Source organism: Danio aesculapii, chromosome 10, assembly GCF_903798145.1.
Source record: "Danio aesculapii chromosome 10, fDanAes4.1, whole genome shotgun sequence".
Taxonomy (NCBI): domain Eukaryota; kingdom Metazoa; phylum Chordata; class Actinopteri; order Cypriniformes; family Danionidae; genus Danio; species Danio aesculapii.
The window spans coordinates 20237537-20254756 of NC_079444.1; the positions used below are offsets into that span (position 1 = coordinate 20237537).

General features: G+C 35.9%; 2 protein-coding genes across 2 annotated transcripts; one reads left to right on the plus strand and one right to left on the minus strand.

Moving 5' to 3' along the window:
* Window positions 1-1183: 1183 nt before the first annotated feature.
* On the minus strand, window positions 1184-13547 carry pcyox1 (prenylcysteine oxidase 1). Its single transcript, XM_056466505.1, is given in 9 exon segments — window positions 1184-3947; window positions 3950-4088; window positions 4090-4223; window positions 6307-6459; window positions 6783-6994; window positions 7230-7404; window positions 9439-9645; window positions 11797-11941; window positions 13429-13547. Coding segments are annotated over 8 exon segments (1527 nt in total). The 5' UTR covers window positions 11909-11941; window positions 13429-13547; the 3' UTR covers window positions 1184-3552.
* On the plus strand, window positions 13397-17220 carry fam136a (family with sequence similarity 136 member A). The gene is given in 4 exon segments (XM_056466506.1): window positions 13397-13866; window positions 15205-15245; window positions 15247-15343; window positions 16891-17220. Coding segments are annotated over 4 exon segments (414 nt in total). The 5' UTR covers window positions 13397-13779; the 3' UTR covers window positions 17080-17220.

Sequence of the window (17220 nt, forward strand, 5' to 3'; positions counted from 1 at the left end):
GTCGGGTTTTACAGTGTATTATCACCTGAGAATAATGTAAATACCATTCCTGTTTCCGTCATGACAATGTAAAATTTGACTTTACAAGCTATTCAAAATACAATCATTTCATGCTGTTAATTTAGCATAATCTTTATAGATTTTAATCAATGATTTTTTTGTTTGTTTGTTTTATTGTATCTATTTTTTTTACTTTCTGTAATTTATTCAAAACTTGTTCAGTCAACATTTTAAAATTGTGTTTCATCTAATATGAACATTATACTTCATTTGGGTTTTATTTAAATTAATTATTTATTGTATTCAGATTAAATTCTGTGACCAGTTGCACCCCTGTTGGTTTGATGTGGTTATAATATAACTTACAATTAATTTGTAAAGTGCAACTGTAGCACAGTAAGAGTTATAATATTTAACTTTGTAATAATCCTGGGATCCTTTTACACTCCTATAATGTTTCTTATGTTGTGTTCTCATTATTGCTTTCTGAGGTTCACTCAGGTAAATCTTAACTCATTTAAGCTGGGTTCAGACTACACAATATCAGCCATTTTTCAAAATGATTCATTGACCAGTTCATCTCGACAACAACCAACATCATATCTGGGTCCGCTCACAACATCCCAATAAAAACAGAGAATGTTTATTTTTTTTTTTTTTGGTCCTCTGTATTCTCACATTTAAACTCTTTGATCCTTTTTCTGGTTCTGCCACACTTGTCACATTAAACACATAAGAGCACAAGAAGCTCTTCTGAACAGAGCTTTTCAAACAAAGCAAAATAAAATCGAGACAAGGGCTGCCACTAGCTGGAATTATGCAATTAAAGAAGGTTTTGAGGGAAAAAGAGCTGCTGGCGAAAAAATTATTCAAGTAATTGACTTTTGTGTCAATTCTACAATTTTCAAAATGCATCCCTATTCTATATCATGATTCTTTATGATGCTTAAAAACAACAGCACTTGGTTGCAGCAATTCCTTACCAATACTCTAAAACCTAAAATAATCAAGTTCATAAACATTGAAGTGAATTGCAAGTGTTAATCGTTAGCTGTTTACATTAATCTCATGACATAGAAGCCCGACTTACACGACATCCAAATACACAAGCACTCTTCCTTGTGAGCATTTCAATGAACGCCGCCATCTGCTGTTAGAAAACTAAGCTCAGAATCGATTATTAAAACTATTTGTTTTTCACTACAACTCTAGTACTAAACATCCCACTTCAGTAGCAATTGTTTGTCTATGCCAGCAGTAGGGAACCTATGGCTTGGGAGCCACATGTGGCTCTTTGACCAACAATATGTGGCTCTCCAGCTCATATGTGTCTCTTTTCAATAATACTTCAAAATTAAAAAAAAAATCTAAATGATACTAGAAATCAGTTTCTGCATTTGTGGTGCTGTGGTTTAACTTCAATCGCGACAACATAAAGGGCAAGTTATATTTCTACATTTCTATGGTAACCTCACATTCATGAGTGGCGATGGAAAAAAAAAATCTGTAAATTGTCCTTTATACATTATGATGCGTCATATTTGTTAATTTTTGAGTTGTGCTTGGACATAAATAAAGGTTTTGTTACATACACACATGCACAATGCATTTGATCTGAAAAAAAATCTGAAATGGCTCTTTGCTGAAAAAAGGTTCCTGACCCCTGGTCTATGCTGTTGTTTCTGGAAGATGACAAATGACAAGCAATGACTGGTTTGTATTTTGACATTCTTTGTCCAAGATATGACAAAGGAATCAAAATTGCAATAAACTGACACATTGACTCGTCACAAACAAAATATTGTGTAGTCTGAACTAGGCTTTAAAATATACATCACAGGTCTGATTTACGCGAATCCAATCTCTCATTTCCAAATGAGATTTTATTGCTACCCAAATCCAAAGTTGTTGAAACACCACCCTGTATGTAGTGCTGTCAGAAAATACCAACTTCTGAGGTTTTAAATGTGATGATCCTAGCATTTCCTGCTTGTCCTCACTATTTATTGACACTCAAGTGGTTTTAAACTTTAATAAATTTCTTTCTTCTTTTGAACACAAAACAAGATTTTCTGAAGAAATAAACAGCAATAGTGGGAACAGAAAATACTATGGAAGTCAATGGCTTTCTTTCTTCAGTATGTCTGTCTTTATGTTCAATAGAAGATAGACACTGAAACTGGTTTGGAACAAGCAGGTGAGTAAACAATGACAGATTTTTTATTTTGGGTGAATATTCTGTTTAACCACTGCTGATTGGCTATTGGTTTCATGCACTCAACAGAAATGACTGTGATTGGCTACAATGATCATCACTTCTCAAACTTCACTGAGTGCTTACATTAATACACTGATAATGGAGCATTTGAAAGTTGCATCTTGTAACTCTTTTAGTGAAGAGAATGAAGCGTTGATCATTGTAGCCAATCACAGTCATTTCAGTGGAACATTTGATCCCTTCAGTCATTCAGCAGTGTTTAAAGGGATAAATAAAATCATTTACTTACACTTCACTTGTTTCAAACCTGCTTGAGCTTCTATAAAAAATACCCAAACAGGTTTGGAACAAGCAGATGAGTAAACAATGACAGATTTTTCATTTTTGGGTGAACCATCTCTTTATTCACTGCTGATTGGCCATTGGTTTCATGCACTCACAGAAATGACTGTGATTGGCTACAATGGTCATCGCTTCACAAACTTCACTGAGTGCTTACAATATACACTGATAATGGAGCATTTGAAATTTGTCTCTTGTAACTCTGTTAGTGAAGTGAATGAAGCGTTGATCGTTGTAGCCAATCACAGTCATTTCCGTGGAGAATTGATCACTTTAAGCAGTGTTTAAAGGGATAAATAAAATTATTTACACATCCTTGTTTCAAACCTGCTTGAGTTTCTATAGAAGAAAGACCCACGTACAAGTTGGAACAAGCAGATGAGTAAATGATGTGTTTTTTCATTTTTGGGTGAACCATCTCTTTAATCACTGCTGATTGGCCATTGGTTTTATGGACTTAACAGAATGACTGTGGTTGGCTACAATGATCATTGCTTCACAAACTTCACTGAGCGCTTACACGGATACACTGATTGTGGAGCTATCTTGTAACTCTGTTAGCACTCAGTGCAGAGAAGGAAGCATTGATCATTGTAGCTAATCACAGTCCTTTGCAAGGAGCATTTGATCACTATGGCCATTCAGCAGTGCTTAAAGGGTTGAATAAAAATCATTTACTCACACTTCACTTGTTTCAACCTGCTTGAGTTTCTTTCTTCTGTTGAACACAAAGTTATTTGAAGAAACCTGAAACATGTAACACTAACCCGATAGTATTTGTTTTCCTACTATGAAGTCGACGGTTAAAGGTTTTCAGCTTTCGTCAAAATATCTTTTTGTGTGTGTTCAACAGACCACTATAGGGAGAGTAAATATTGAGTCGATTTTATTTTTGGGGTGAACTAGCCTTTTAAGAACCCCCTTAAATGTTAGCAAAAATTGATAAATATTAAATAGCAGTGGTATTTTTAACAGCACTACTTGTACCTTTATCAAAGTTCTCCTCTGAGTCTGGGTGTGCAGGTCCTCTTGGTCGATTTGGCCGTCTGCTCGTACCAGCGATGATGAGCCAGCAGGGCCAGATTACGAGCTGAAATAGCGCTCATCTCCATGGCACTGGCTGCCCATTCCACTGCATTGAGGTAATAGAGGCGATCATGAAGGATGAATGGAGGCGTCCTGCGCTGCGGTGGGCTGTACGAAGGGTACGCCAGCCAACGCTTCTCAAACACAGAGTCCTGGGACAAGAAGATTTGTTGTAGGTGCTTCTGGGTAAGCGGCTGGGAGGAGAAGATCTTCCACACTTTGCTTTGGGTGGCAGAACTGCGGGTGTAGCCTTTGGGGATTTTCACTGGGTCCAGAGAGCTCAAGCTGTGGATCTCTGAGGCTTGTTGTCCACTGTGAGGACATCTGAAATGTAGAAGTCTTCTGGCTTGTGTGTGGTGCCCAGATAAGACACATTGAGCAGACCATGGACCAGAGTGGCAACAGTTTGGTGGTATCGGCCAGGAAAGTGGGACGGAATAGGTTAGAGAGAAGCCAGAGAAGCTGATGTCAGACAGGCCCTGGTGCAGAGGAGTGGCGACTACAACTATGTCGTAGGTGGAATGGGCAGCGCCAGACTCTCCGACGTAGTTTACTTCATAGAAACTTGTGACAGGACCTGAATGTGCAGCAAAAATTGGTGAGTGGAAAATTTGACTAGATTGTAGATACATACACAATAGAATATTGGCGTATGTGTATGTATATACTATATATGTATTGTATGTAAGTATGCATGTATATACATACATATTATATATGGCTACACAAAGATGATCAAATGCAATGTTCATGGCACATTTTGTCAGTAAAGCAGGTTCTGTTAATAAACAGTAAATCTCCAGCATGTGCTTTCAGATGGAGCAGCGTTTACTACAGCAGAACCATACCATGGTTATTATAGTTAACGAAATGAACGAAAAAACGGAAACTAAAATTTTTAATAATTTGTCGTTACTTGTATAAAAATAAAAAACTAGTTAAAAAAAATAGAACTAACTGAAATTGCATTGTGTACATACAAAACTAACTGAAACTAACAAATTATAGCAAAAACCTCCTTCGTTTTCATCTTTGTAAATGCATTTAATACATAATCTTACTGTAAGCCTTTTAGAAGTAAAATTATAAACTTCGCGCTGCAGATGTTTGACTAGTACGGTACCTCAGAGTTTGCAGTCCTGCTGCCAGGCCAGATCCATTTCTCCTCAAGTCATCTACGCTGTTACATCAAGTGGACATGACAGCAGCACGGTAACAGCATTATAGGGCCTTAAAACTATTACTTTAACACATTTGTGCCCAATAATGGGTTTTATTTTTGTATTGCGATCGCGAACTTATCTTTTTAACCGGATCTTCCAAGTCAAGTGTGTCCAAACTACGGCCCCGTGGGCCATCTGCAGCCCGCAATCAGTTTTGTGGCGGCCCGCGAGGCTTTTTATAAATATTAATAGAATCTGGCCCACTATACAAAAATGAACATAATACAATAAATAACCACCGGGTGTCGCTATCACATGCCTTCAATTAGGCAGCAGTTCTTGTTATGACGTAAAACGAACCGACCAAACTGAAGGAAACATAATTGATAATCACATTTTGGCAAACCAAGAAAAAGTCAACAGTGAGTGCAGGAAATTTCAGTCACGTTGGGGCAAAGAATATTTCTTCACAGAGGTCAGCGGGGAAATGTGTCTTTAATTTGCCAGGAATCAGTTGCAGTAATGAAGGAATATCATATTAAAAGACATTATGAAACAAAACATCAGGCCTTCAGCTCTTACACTGGTGCCGAACGAGATCAAAAAGTAAAACAATTAGCTGCTGCCCGATCAGCTCAACAACAGCAGTTTTTTCATGCTAATAAAGTGCAAGAAAATTCTACGCTGGCTAGTTATGAGGTAGCTCAGCTAAATCGCACAGCACGGGAAACCCTTCACTGAAGGAAAATTTATAAAGATAAGTTTTAAAGTAGCATTACTACTCCTGTTGGCTAATATACCCGAAAGCCAGCTGAAGTTACCACTATACATGGCCTGAATATTGACGACAGCATGCAGTTTGCAGCACTGAAATATAGTTATCTCCTGCTAATGTCCTTTATATGAACATGCTTGTCTCAAGCATTTATTATGGGATATGTTAGCATGATTGCTGAATTCATTGCTTTGTTTCCATGTTTCAGATAACAAAAAGTGTAAACTACTTTTTCAGTTTTATAATTTTACTATTTAAAATAGCGGCTTTCTATTTGATTAATATTTAAATGTAATTAACCCTGGTTATGTAAAGCTACATTTTTAGCATCATTACTGCTCTCTTCAGTATCAGCATCTTTCAGAATCTTTCCAATTTGCTGATTGATGCTCAAGAACTTATAAATAATCTTACTAATAATTCGCCATTTAATATTGTAGTTTTAGAAGCTTTTTCAATTCCATTCCCTCGATCTATATTTCTATTCTCCCGTGAATAGAAAGCTCAAAAGAACAGCATTTACAAGATTAAGAAGTCTTTTGTAATATTATGAATGTTGTCACTGTCACTTTTATGTGATTTAATGAATCCTTAATAAATAAGTGTTTTTTCTCGCTCTCTCTCTCTCTCTATATGTTTTTTAATGTACTGACCCCAAATGTTTGAATGGTAGGGCACATGATGCAATAAAATATTTATTATATGTTTAAAGTAATTTGTACCAGTTTTGGACGGTCTGGTCTTCATGGAGATGGCAGTCACACGAGCTGGAACAACTTCAGCTTTGCTGTGGTACAGAAGACCAGAACAAACCAACTTATTCCCCTCATCCACTGCCCACAAACCTGAGCTGGCTCCTGCTAGAGAAACAGCACCTGTAAAGGAATAATAAACATATATTACATAATATCAGTGCTTCCTAACCACTTGCTGTAGAGCTACTATTAGTAATGCCCTGGCTATGAAGAACAAAATGCACTGTAAATAATTACCAAAACATGCTGTGATTATTTAATACATTTTAATCAATGACAAATAATAGTTTACATGATAGACAAAAGGAAAATTTATGTAGTTTGTAAATTTAGTTTTATATATACAGCTAATAGTTATTATATAGTTATTATATAGCTTATATAGTTATTATATTAACATATTAGATATCCCTTATATCGACATTTCCAATCGATTTGCATACCTACAAATCCATTGATTCGGACAGTCTGTCCGTAGTTAACTCGTGTGACGGGCGTTACAATGTCATTGAGAAAGACCTGAGAGAAGCCCTCAGCCAGCATGGCCTCCTCCAGCGTCTGATTGACAAGAGTGAGGAACGAGTCTCCACCCATGGCATGCAGCATCTTCTCCACGCTGGAGAACGAGTAGCCGAACTGCTGGTACTGATATATCCTACAGAAAACACAGAAAAATTCTCACACAAACTGAACATTCAGTCATTTGCTCATCTTGACGTTGCTGCAAAGCTGTAATATACCCTTTGTTATTGGAACATTTTTCTAAATAACTTTGTGTTTAACAGAAGAAAGAAGCTCAAAGAGTTGTGACAATTTTCAGTTTTGGGTGAACTGTCCCTTTAAGATTTATGTATGTATTTACTAAATGAATGTCACCACAGCAGACAAACCTCATGAACCTGTCCAGAATTCCCTCCACCCACATATGCATTCGAATGAAGTTGAGTCCGTATCTCCACAGCATGCGTATGAAATTCACTAAGAACCAGTCGCTCTCTTCAAAGGTCAGTTCCTTCCCGTCAAATATCGCCATTTTAGAAGAAACATCAGCACGAGCAGACAGACCTGAGCAGGCAATATAACATGCAAAATTACTTTTAAACTGTCCAATTGTGCATTTTGGAGAGCATAGGACAATAAAAGAATAATTCACAGAAACATTCAATTCACCTCAGGTGCCATTTACATTAGATTGTTTTCATTTTTAAACGTACACGTTTTATTACTGTACACCTTACATCAACATAGGGCTGGGTAGTTACTGGAAAAGTAATGAAATCGACATTCTGAATCTATAATCGATCTAATTTTATTTACAAAAGTGGTTATATAAGAAAAAAAAGTGACTGTTTTAGGCAATGTGTATTTTTCATTTCAGTTGTTCAGCATGATGTTCAATAAATAATCATAGATAATATTGTGTGTTTCCCTCAATTATTTTAAAATCTCTCATTTAGGTGAGCATATTTACCGTACAAAACTTGCTTCATGGGAGATCAGACAATCGCGACTGCTGTAGTTATTATAGTTGTGCTATTTTTAGTATTTATCTTCAGGAAATCACTGAAGGGCACATATTATGTTATCATAACGATCTAATGTGGCAATAAGATCATAACTGTAATGTGTAATTACACAGTGGCTTCATTCATCTATGTAAACCCTACTGAAAAAAAAACTAGTTTTAGAGGGCATTTCCAGGCTGGTTTCCAGCCATTTCCAGCCTGGTCTTAGCTGGTCAGGCTGGAAAATGACCATTGGAAATGGCTGGAAACCAGCCTGGAAATGGCCAAAACCCCTCTAAAACCAGGCTGGTCAACCAGCTAAAACCAGCCAACCAGACTAGGCTGGTTTAAGCTGGATTTTCAGCATAGAACACACCAAAACAACATTAACATTATAGCAGACACTGTGAAAAGCTCATTCTCAGCCACTAGACTTTTCTGATGGGGTATTCAAGTGTCATCGAGAGTCAGAATGTTGTGGGACTGCTGTACAGGAGTTATCAATAGGGATTATAGATTGCGAAATTTAGCTGGTTTTTTTTTGCGTTTTTTTTTTTTTTTTAAAGCATGACGGTAAAACACGAACATATTTTATTTGTTGTAAAAATTCGTAATAATGACAAAAAAATACTCATTGTGCATCTCCTTACTTCCGGGTTCAGCAATACTGCTGGTGTGGCTGGTGTATTCTGGGAAATTTCTTACCCCTTGGTTTCGAGTGTGGTCCTGAAAAATCTTCGTTCGACAGGCTATAACCCCTACCCCTTAGCCCTACACCTTCAAGCTAAAGAGAATGGGGACAGCCCTACCCCTTGGCGTGCTAAGGGGTAGAATTGGGATTGGGCCAAAGTGTGACCAAATAATATACGCAGACGATTGGCTTAGTGGCTTAATGTATTATTAGAAGCCATAGGTATTCATTCTGTTTTGCCTTTATGTACTTTTACTCTCACAGAGGCTGCAGTCATTGCTTTTCATGAATTACCAAGAAATTCTTTAATACCTGTGTATTGTTCAGAAAAGAAAATACACATTTTACCTCTACGCAAGAGGAAAAACCACCAACAATAATGAATACATAATAATATGGTGAATAATATGGTGTCATGGATTGTCATTCGAAATACGCAGTTATTATGCAAGTCAATGGAGCAAAGACAGCCACTAACATAATGAAAAGGGTAGTAAATTTGTCCAGAGTGTATTGCTACATTTTTTTACATTTTCAAACCTCTTTCCCCAAATATGGGTCAAAATATGATTTGACACCATTTGCTGAAACACGGAGAAAGTCGTGGCCAAATTAAGACTTAAAATCACCCCTGAGTGGATTGAAAACATCAGCACACAAGAGTTAATACTGTTCTGAAGAAAGGTCCCATACATCTTGGAAGATGTATGGAAGGAAGATACGTAAACTAACTATGGCTCCTTTATCTAACCCATATATTTCAGGTTTTAGAAGCTCTTCTAATGTTCTGATGAGTTGATTCAGGTTTGTTTAATTAAAAAGAGGTTAAAATTGTGTACTCCTGCTGGGCCTTTAGGAACAGGGTTGGGAAATAGTGCTTTAAAGAGAGAAGTAGATACTGACCGAGTTTGTCCAGAAAGTGTTTCATGTGCAGGTTGAGCGGGTGAATGATGGATCCTCCTGTCTCATATTCGTGTCCCCCAATGTTCTCAGTGGCCAGACGACCTCCGACAGTCCCTGCCTCGAACACTTCGATCTTCACAGCAGGTCCGAACTCCTGCCTCAAGAAAAATGCTGCTGCCGTGCCTCCAATACCACCACCAATGATTGCTGAAGAGGAAATGGACAGTTAACAGAGCAGATCCCGCCAAACACACCCATTAACCCAATAGAACCTACTGTATCATATCTGATCTGAATTTCACAGACACAATCAAAGCATTCCAAACACTGCGGAAAAATACAATTGAAACATTACTGAAAAACTGCTTTAACACATCTGCTACTGCAACTCTTCTGTTGTCTGTGGAATGTTGAATGTTTTTAACAACTGAAAAGCATTTAAGAATTTAAAAAATATTTCCCTTCATGTCATGATGTCTGTTTTGCTTTTGACATAATTGTTAAAAGTAAACATGTTGTCAACTTATTATATTTTCACAGACAGGACTGAGACATGGTTCCAACATTTAAGTATTTTTATTTATAAATATGCTTTAGAAAAAAACATTACTGGTGTCCATCTTGACTGTGTCCATCTTGACGACCTCCGTAGACTACAGCGAATAGTCCAGACTGCTGAACGAATCACTGACACTACCTTTCCTACAGGTCAAGAACTGTACTCCTCCAGAGTGAGTAAAAGGCCTCACAAAATCACTGGATGCCTCGCACCCAGCACACTACCTGTTCGAACTGTTACCGTCTGGTCGGCGCTTCAGAGCACCAAGCACAAAAGCAGCCAGACACAGAAAAAGTTTCGTTCCTCATGCTGTCTACCTCATGAACAGTAAATATTCCCCAACTGTGCAATAAACGTGCAATACTTTCTCATACGCACTTGTACACAGCACCTTATATCAGTATACAATGCAATACTTTCTTCTTCCTTGTGTCTGAGAAGCCCACTTGGCAATAAAACTGATTTCGATTCGGACAAAACAAAGGCACAGGGAAATGTTAAGATCAGTCAGTGTGAGTTTCGTTGAATTACAACAGTTTAGACATGCATTTTAGTCTATGACTAGGTTTAAGACTTCTCTGTGAAACTGGGGGATTATATTGTTGGTAATAGCTGAAGATGTTTATAACGCGTACTGTATTGAAGCAACTCAGCTTCACTCGATTATTCATAACTTATTTGTTTTAGAAATGGTTGTTAATTTGAGAATCAAATAGGATTAATTTATTTCTTCCCCATACATAATCTCTGTATTGGACTGCATCATATGTTCTGATCCACAAAACGGAGCCTTGATCATAACATTTTTCCTTTTATATATCATCTTGCTAAGACATGTTATTGGGAGATCATTTGCTAGGATAATGGCATTATACACTATACTATTCAATTCACCTTTATTTGTATAGCGCTTTTACAATGTAAATTGTGTCAAAGCAGCTTCATATAAAAGATCATAGTAAATAGAAACAGTGTCAGTTCAATACTATTAATAAAAAGAACATTGTGATTTACATTACAAGCTATTAGAATATCTAAATTGCATTTTCACCCCTCAGTTTAGGCCTCTGAACACAAATAGCTTTTTTGCTCTTCAATTGTGAGCTCCATGTACTCAATGCATAATCATACTATATATTACTTAACATTTAAACTAAAATGAAAGCTTAAAGTATCAAATATGATACAAAACTAAATTTTCCTTTACATTTTGTCTGAAAGTTCAATAAACTATTCCCTTTCAAAGACTATGCATTTTCTGAATACTGTTTTAATTGTCCAAATTTACATACAGTTCAAGACAAAATTATTAGCCCTGCTGTGATATTTGATTCTTTTTCAAATGTATACTGTTTAACAGAGCAAGGACATAATTAACAGTATTTCTTATTATATTTTTTCTTATTTCTTTAAGTTCGGCTGACATAAAAAATATATGTTATGGTCATTATTAGCTCCCTTAAGATTTTTTTAATTGCCTCCAGATAAACCGCCACTCTTGTCCAATGACTTGCCTATTTAAGCGAACTTGTCTAGTTAACCTCATTAATCTAGTTAAACCTTTAAATGGCACTTAAACGGAATGCTACTTTCTTGCAAAATAGCTAGTAAAATATTATTTATTGTCATGTAGTTATTTAAACTATTGTTAAATTTTTTTTTTCTCTCTCCATTAAACAGCACTTGAAAAATATTTGCAAAAGAGATAAGATTTCAGAGGAGGGATAATAATTTGTATAGCTAAAAGATTTTCATTTCTTAGTTCTTAAACAATAAATGAATGCTGAACTTTATCATACCGATTTTCCTGGGCGCTTCTCTGACTTCAGGGGCAGAGGCAAATCCTCTTCGTCCAATTTGACAAAGGCCGAGAAAAAGGAAAGCCTTCACCGACAGGTGTCTCAGAGACATTCTAACGATTTAGTGTTTCCCAAATATTAACATCTGAAAACACATGAAATGAAAGTAGGTGTTGGATACATTTACACATTCACAAAGATTTACAACACATATAATGCAGATTGCTACAATCAAATATATTGTATATTCTGCGCAATGGAGAAATGTCTTCCATAAAAATAAACAAATTCAATTGTAACAGCTTTTCCTGTGTTATCATAACAAATTACAAAGAACTAGTTGTAAATTTAAATACATTTCTTAAACAACAAGGATGTGATTGATGACCTGCATATTACTAACTGTAAACCTTTTTGGCTTAAAGGACCAGACGGTGATTTTACAACATACTTTACGATCTGTAAACATGAAAAAGCTGCTTGTTTTAGACAATGTGAACAAATATTATCAAAACATCATAGAAATTATGATTCATGTATTGCAAAGTAGTGTTCAGCATAATTAGTTATTATTTAGAATTTTAAATTAGACTTCATTTAATAAGACTACAATTGGATTTCATTTTTATATATATATATATATATTATATATATATATATATATATATATATATATATATATATATATACTATATATATATATACTAATAAATAATATATATATATATATATAATATATATATATATATATATAGATATTATATATATATATATATATATATATATATACATATGTTTCTTTTTGGTCCAATATATGGAGTATAACATCCTATTCAACCTAATGCACTTTCTGTTATAAAACCTTAAGTTTCATGCCTATTTCTAAACCTTTATGTCCACTCACATTTAGTAAATGGAAGATCATGTAAAGGGATATATGCTGTTATTAATTGTGTAATAGTTTTTTCTTTTTCTTTTCTGATCAGGGAACTTAAGAGAATTTGCTGAAAAATGTCCTAACAGCTTTTGTGAAATAAATACCTCTTTGCAACAAAACATGTAAATATACATGTAAAAAAAATATTGAGATATCGTGTTGGTGATTGGATGGCTGTTGGCCGATTGGGTAACATTGCTTCAACTTTTAAAATGATGACCTGTTTTAAATTAATTTAAGACCCACAACACAATATTCTGTGACTTTAGGACTTTTAAGGACTAAAATGTAATAGTTTATATTTAATAAATGTCATTTATTAAAAATCAACTTTGTTGTGTGTAACCTTACGCGTTATTAAATCTGCAACCCAAGCAAGTTTGTATACTTCTGCTTTTCGGCTCATCAGCAAAACTTACAAATTCGACTTCATTTTTGAATCTGCGTGTCAAGTTTAATCAAGATCAATCCAATTTTTTTTTAATCTACAACCTTCTTCTACTCATGTAACAACAATAAACGGTTAATATTTGATTAACAGCACTGATAATAAATGACGTAAGGTTAGCCGTGCAGAGCAAAGTCTCATCAAAAACTCATGTTAAAGAAGTTACACTGTAAAGTGAAACCCTCATGCCATCATCGAGCACGTCACGTCTACGTTTACGAAGCTGTCAAAACGCCACGAATCTCACCTCTTTAAAGCTCAAGATTGAAAGTTAAAGGCACGTGGAAAGGGAATAAAGTGCGTAAAACAAATGCATGAAGTCCAGCACCCGCAGATTCGCCCTATGGATGAAGTACGAAACCGGAAACAGATCGCAAATTTGCAGGAAGTGGCGTGATTATAGTTGCAGCATGCTTTAAGTGTAGTAGGAGGTGACCTTACTGAAGTATTGCTGAATTTTGCTATTTGGTTTCATTTCTGGAAGGCTCATTTTAACAGTTTGGTAATGATTTCAAGCTTGGTTAGTTCGACGTGTTGATTTTGATTGAGGGTTTTATAGAGTCGCTGCTTGAAGAGGAAACTGTAGAATATAACTATAATGGCAGAAGCTCAGCAGGCTCGAGTGCAGAATGCAGTGGAGGAGATGGTGCAGAATCTGGAGAAAGAGCACATCCGAAAGATGCAGGTAAACCTCATTTACTTCAATTCTTTAAACTTAAAAGCTGTGAGAGACCAGATGCTGAATATTCCAGAGAGATGTCTGTGAATCCTGTCTCTCTATGTGAATTACACAGGTCATAATGAATGGGATATATATTTTCAAGGTTATAGTGTGTTTGTTTGTTTGTGTGTGTGTTGTGGGAGAGAGAGAAAGTGAGTCTGTATGTTTGGGCACAGTAGTTTTTGAAATATTATTAATTATAATTTTTTTATTCAGCAAGGATACATTAAATAACTCAATCATTCAATTCCTTCGGTTTAGTCTCTTTATTCATTAGGGGTCGCCACAGTGGAATGAACCGCCAACTTATCCAGCATATGTTTTACACACTATATTCCCTTCCAGCTGCAACCCAGTACTGTGAAACATACATACACACTCATTCACACACCCATGCACGCACTCATACAATACAGTCAATTCAGTTTATTCAATTCACATATAGCGCATGTCTTTGGACTGTGGGGAAAACCGGAGCGCCCGGAGGAAACCCATGCGAACACTGGGAGAACATGCAAACTCCACACAGAAATGCCAATGGCCCAGCTGGGGCTTGAAGCAGCGACCTTCTTGCTGTGAGGCAACAGTGCTAACCACTGAGCCATTGTGTCACCCGATTAACTCATATGTGAAACTTAAATTTTTACAATATATTGTTTCAAATAAAAAACAATTTCCTGAATCCTAAAAGCAATTAATTCTATTTTTTTCCATTTTGTTTATGTGTTCATTGATACAAGTTTCTTGAGCATATTATTTGACCTATTTGGATGATTTCTGATGAACCATGTGAGACTAGACTGTGGTACTGATGCTGAAAATTTAGCTTTGTCTCACAACAAATTATATTGAATTTAAATGTCATATGACACATTTACAGCATTCATTCAAAAATGTGAAGTAATATATGATATACATATGAAATATATGATTTATGTATATAAATTATATAATATTAATTGATTTTAAAGGTAATTCCAAACTGCAAACTTTATTACAATTGTGAGTTTATTTTTTGTAATTTTAAGAAAAAAGAGACATTTTTCTTTTGTAATGTATATCTACAAAGTTGCTAAAAAACTGTCACTTTTTTGTCTCGGAATTTCCCACAGTTGCTAATTTATTAGCTTCTTGAAACATTATAAATATAAATAGTAAGATATTAACTCAAAATAGCACTATATATAGTGGCACTGTTTTTTTTTTTTTACTGTTCTGACCTAAGTCTGAATAGTTTTTTAACCACTTATTAATCAAATATTAATCAAGTAAATTGAATCTTTGAATCTTTGAATCTTTCAGGGCCGCATGTTCCGCTGCAGTGCCGAGTGTTGTGAGCATCCTGGAAACAATGAATCAGGTGCATCAGTGTATCGAGCGCTGCCACACACCTCTGGCTAAAGCCCAAGGTCTGGTCACCAGTGAACTCGAGCAGTTTCAGGTCAGTCGTTTATAGGGTCCTGTTATCTATATCATCAAACATGGTTTATGATATAAATTAATTCATTTGTCTCATTTTGAGCCCTGGGTTACTGTACAGGAATGTACATGTCACAATATCCTGAATTTAAAGAATTCCCACCTAAGAGTCAAAGCCTGGTCTAATATGTTGATGCTCATGAAATTTCTTTCCCAGCAGTTTTCATTCACAGACATAACCAAGATGCTGAACGTGTGTGCTTTTGACATAAATTGTGTTTTCACAATTGAGAATGAAAATTTCAGTTTAATACTTACCAGCCAACACAAGCACATGAATTTTATATCTATTTTTCATTTCTGTATTTTGAACATGTGTGTATATATATATATATATATATATATTATATATATATATATATATATATATATATATATATATATATATATAGCATCAAAAGTGCTGGAAACCACAAGATGTGCATAAATTTAGAAAATATGCATAAAAATATATGCTTACAACTTAGGATAAACCATTTTTATCTAAAATGAAAGAATGCACATAACCTCCTAGGGTTTGAGTGTCCACATACATGGATAGCACATTTTAGCTCTTAAGTGGCTATTTAAAATACTTGTATGTTTTATATTTTGTTACAGACAAACGGTGTCATCTCGCAACTGTTTTGCAGCATATGAAAATGTCCCAAACACTATTTTTAACTGTCCAAAATGGGGGGAAAAATGTTGTTTTTTACTCTCTGATAGTCAAAGCAAGTAAAAAAAATGTCTATGTTATATATGCATTAAAAAACAGTTAGGAAAAATTGTTTTATGTAAATTCGGACCATGAGTCCACATATGGACATCATTTTTCTCCAAAGTACATCATATCAAAAGATGATAATAGCAGTGTGCTCAATTCCGGTCTCTGTGATCAGAAAACCGTTTGTAAAGAGTTAATAATGGAAGATTTGTTTGCTATTAAACTAACCCACTGCAACTTCTTTATTAGCATATAGAGACACAACAACAGCAATCCACTCAAAAAGGGCCATTTACTGCATGCTATAATTAATGGCCAGTAACATTCCTTCATTCACTTTCTTTTCATCTTAGTCCCTTTATTAATCAGGGGTTGCCACAGCGGAATGAACCGACAACTTATCCAGCATATATTTTATGCAGCGGATGCTCTTCCAGCCACAACCCAACACTGGGAAACACCCATACACTCTTGCATTCACACACATGCACTATGGCCAATTTAGCTTATTCAATTCACCTATAGCGCATGTCTTTGGACTGTGGGGGAAATCTGAGCGCCTGGACTGGAGGAAACCCACACGAACATAGGGAGAACCATACAAACTCCACACAGAAATGCCAACTGACTCAGCCTGGTCTTAAACCAGCGACCCCTCTTGCTGTGATGCGATTGTGCTACCCATGATCAGTAACATATGTTGACTAAAACTTAGCAGGCACATTCTCGAGACACCTGAGACCTAATACATCTTGACAAAAAGCATAAAAAGAGTGGTATGATATCTTTTTATTTACCTGCAGGACCGTCTGTCGAGGTGTACAATGCACTGCAGTGACAAGGCGAAGGATCTGTTTGACTCAGGGGCGAAGGAACCTGCAGTTCGGGCGCTGATGGACAGCTGTGTGGGCAGTTGTGTGGATGAACATCTAAATCTCTTGCCCAGTATGACACGCAGACTGAAGGACAGCCTGAACTCTATACCTCAGTGAAGGAAACCCTTCTTGTGGACTCGTGAGTTTGCTAGTTGGAATAGTTTGCCGTTGCGGCATTTTGATGAATGGCGTGCGCTGATTTCTGTGTCCGTATTGTTTGTGGCTTTTGTACAAACAATAAATAATGTGATGAAACCA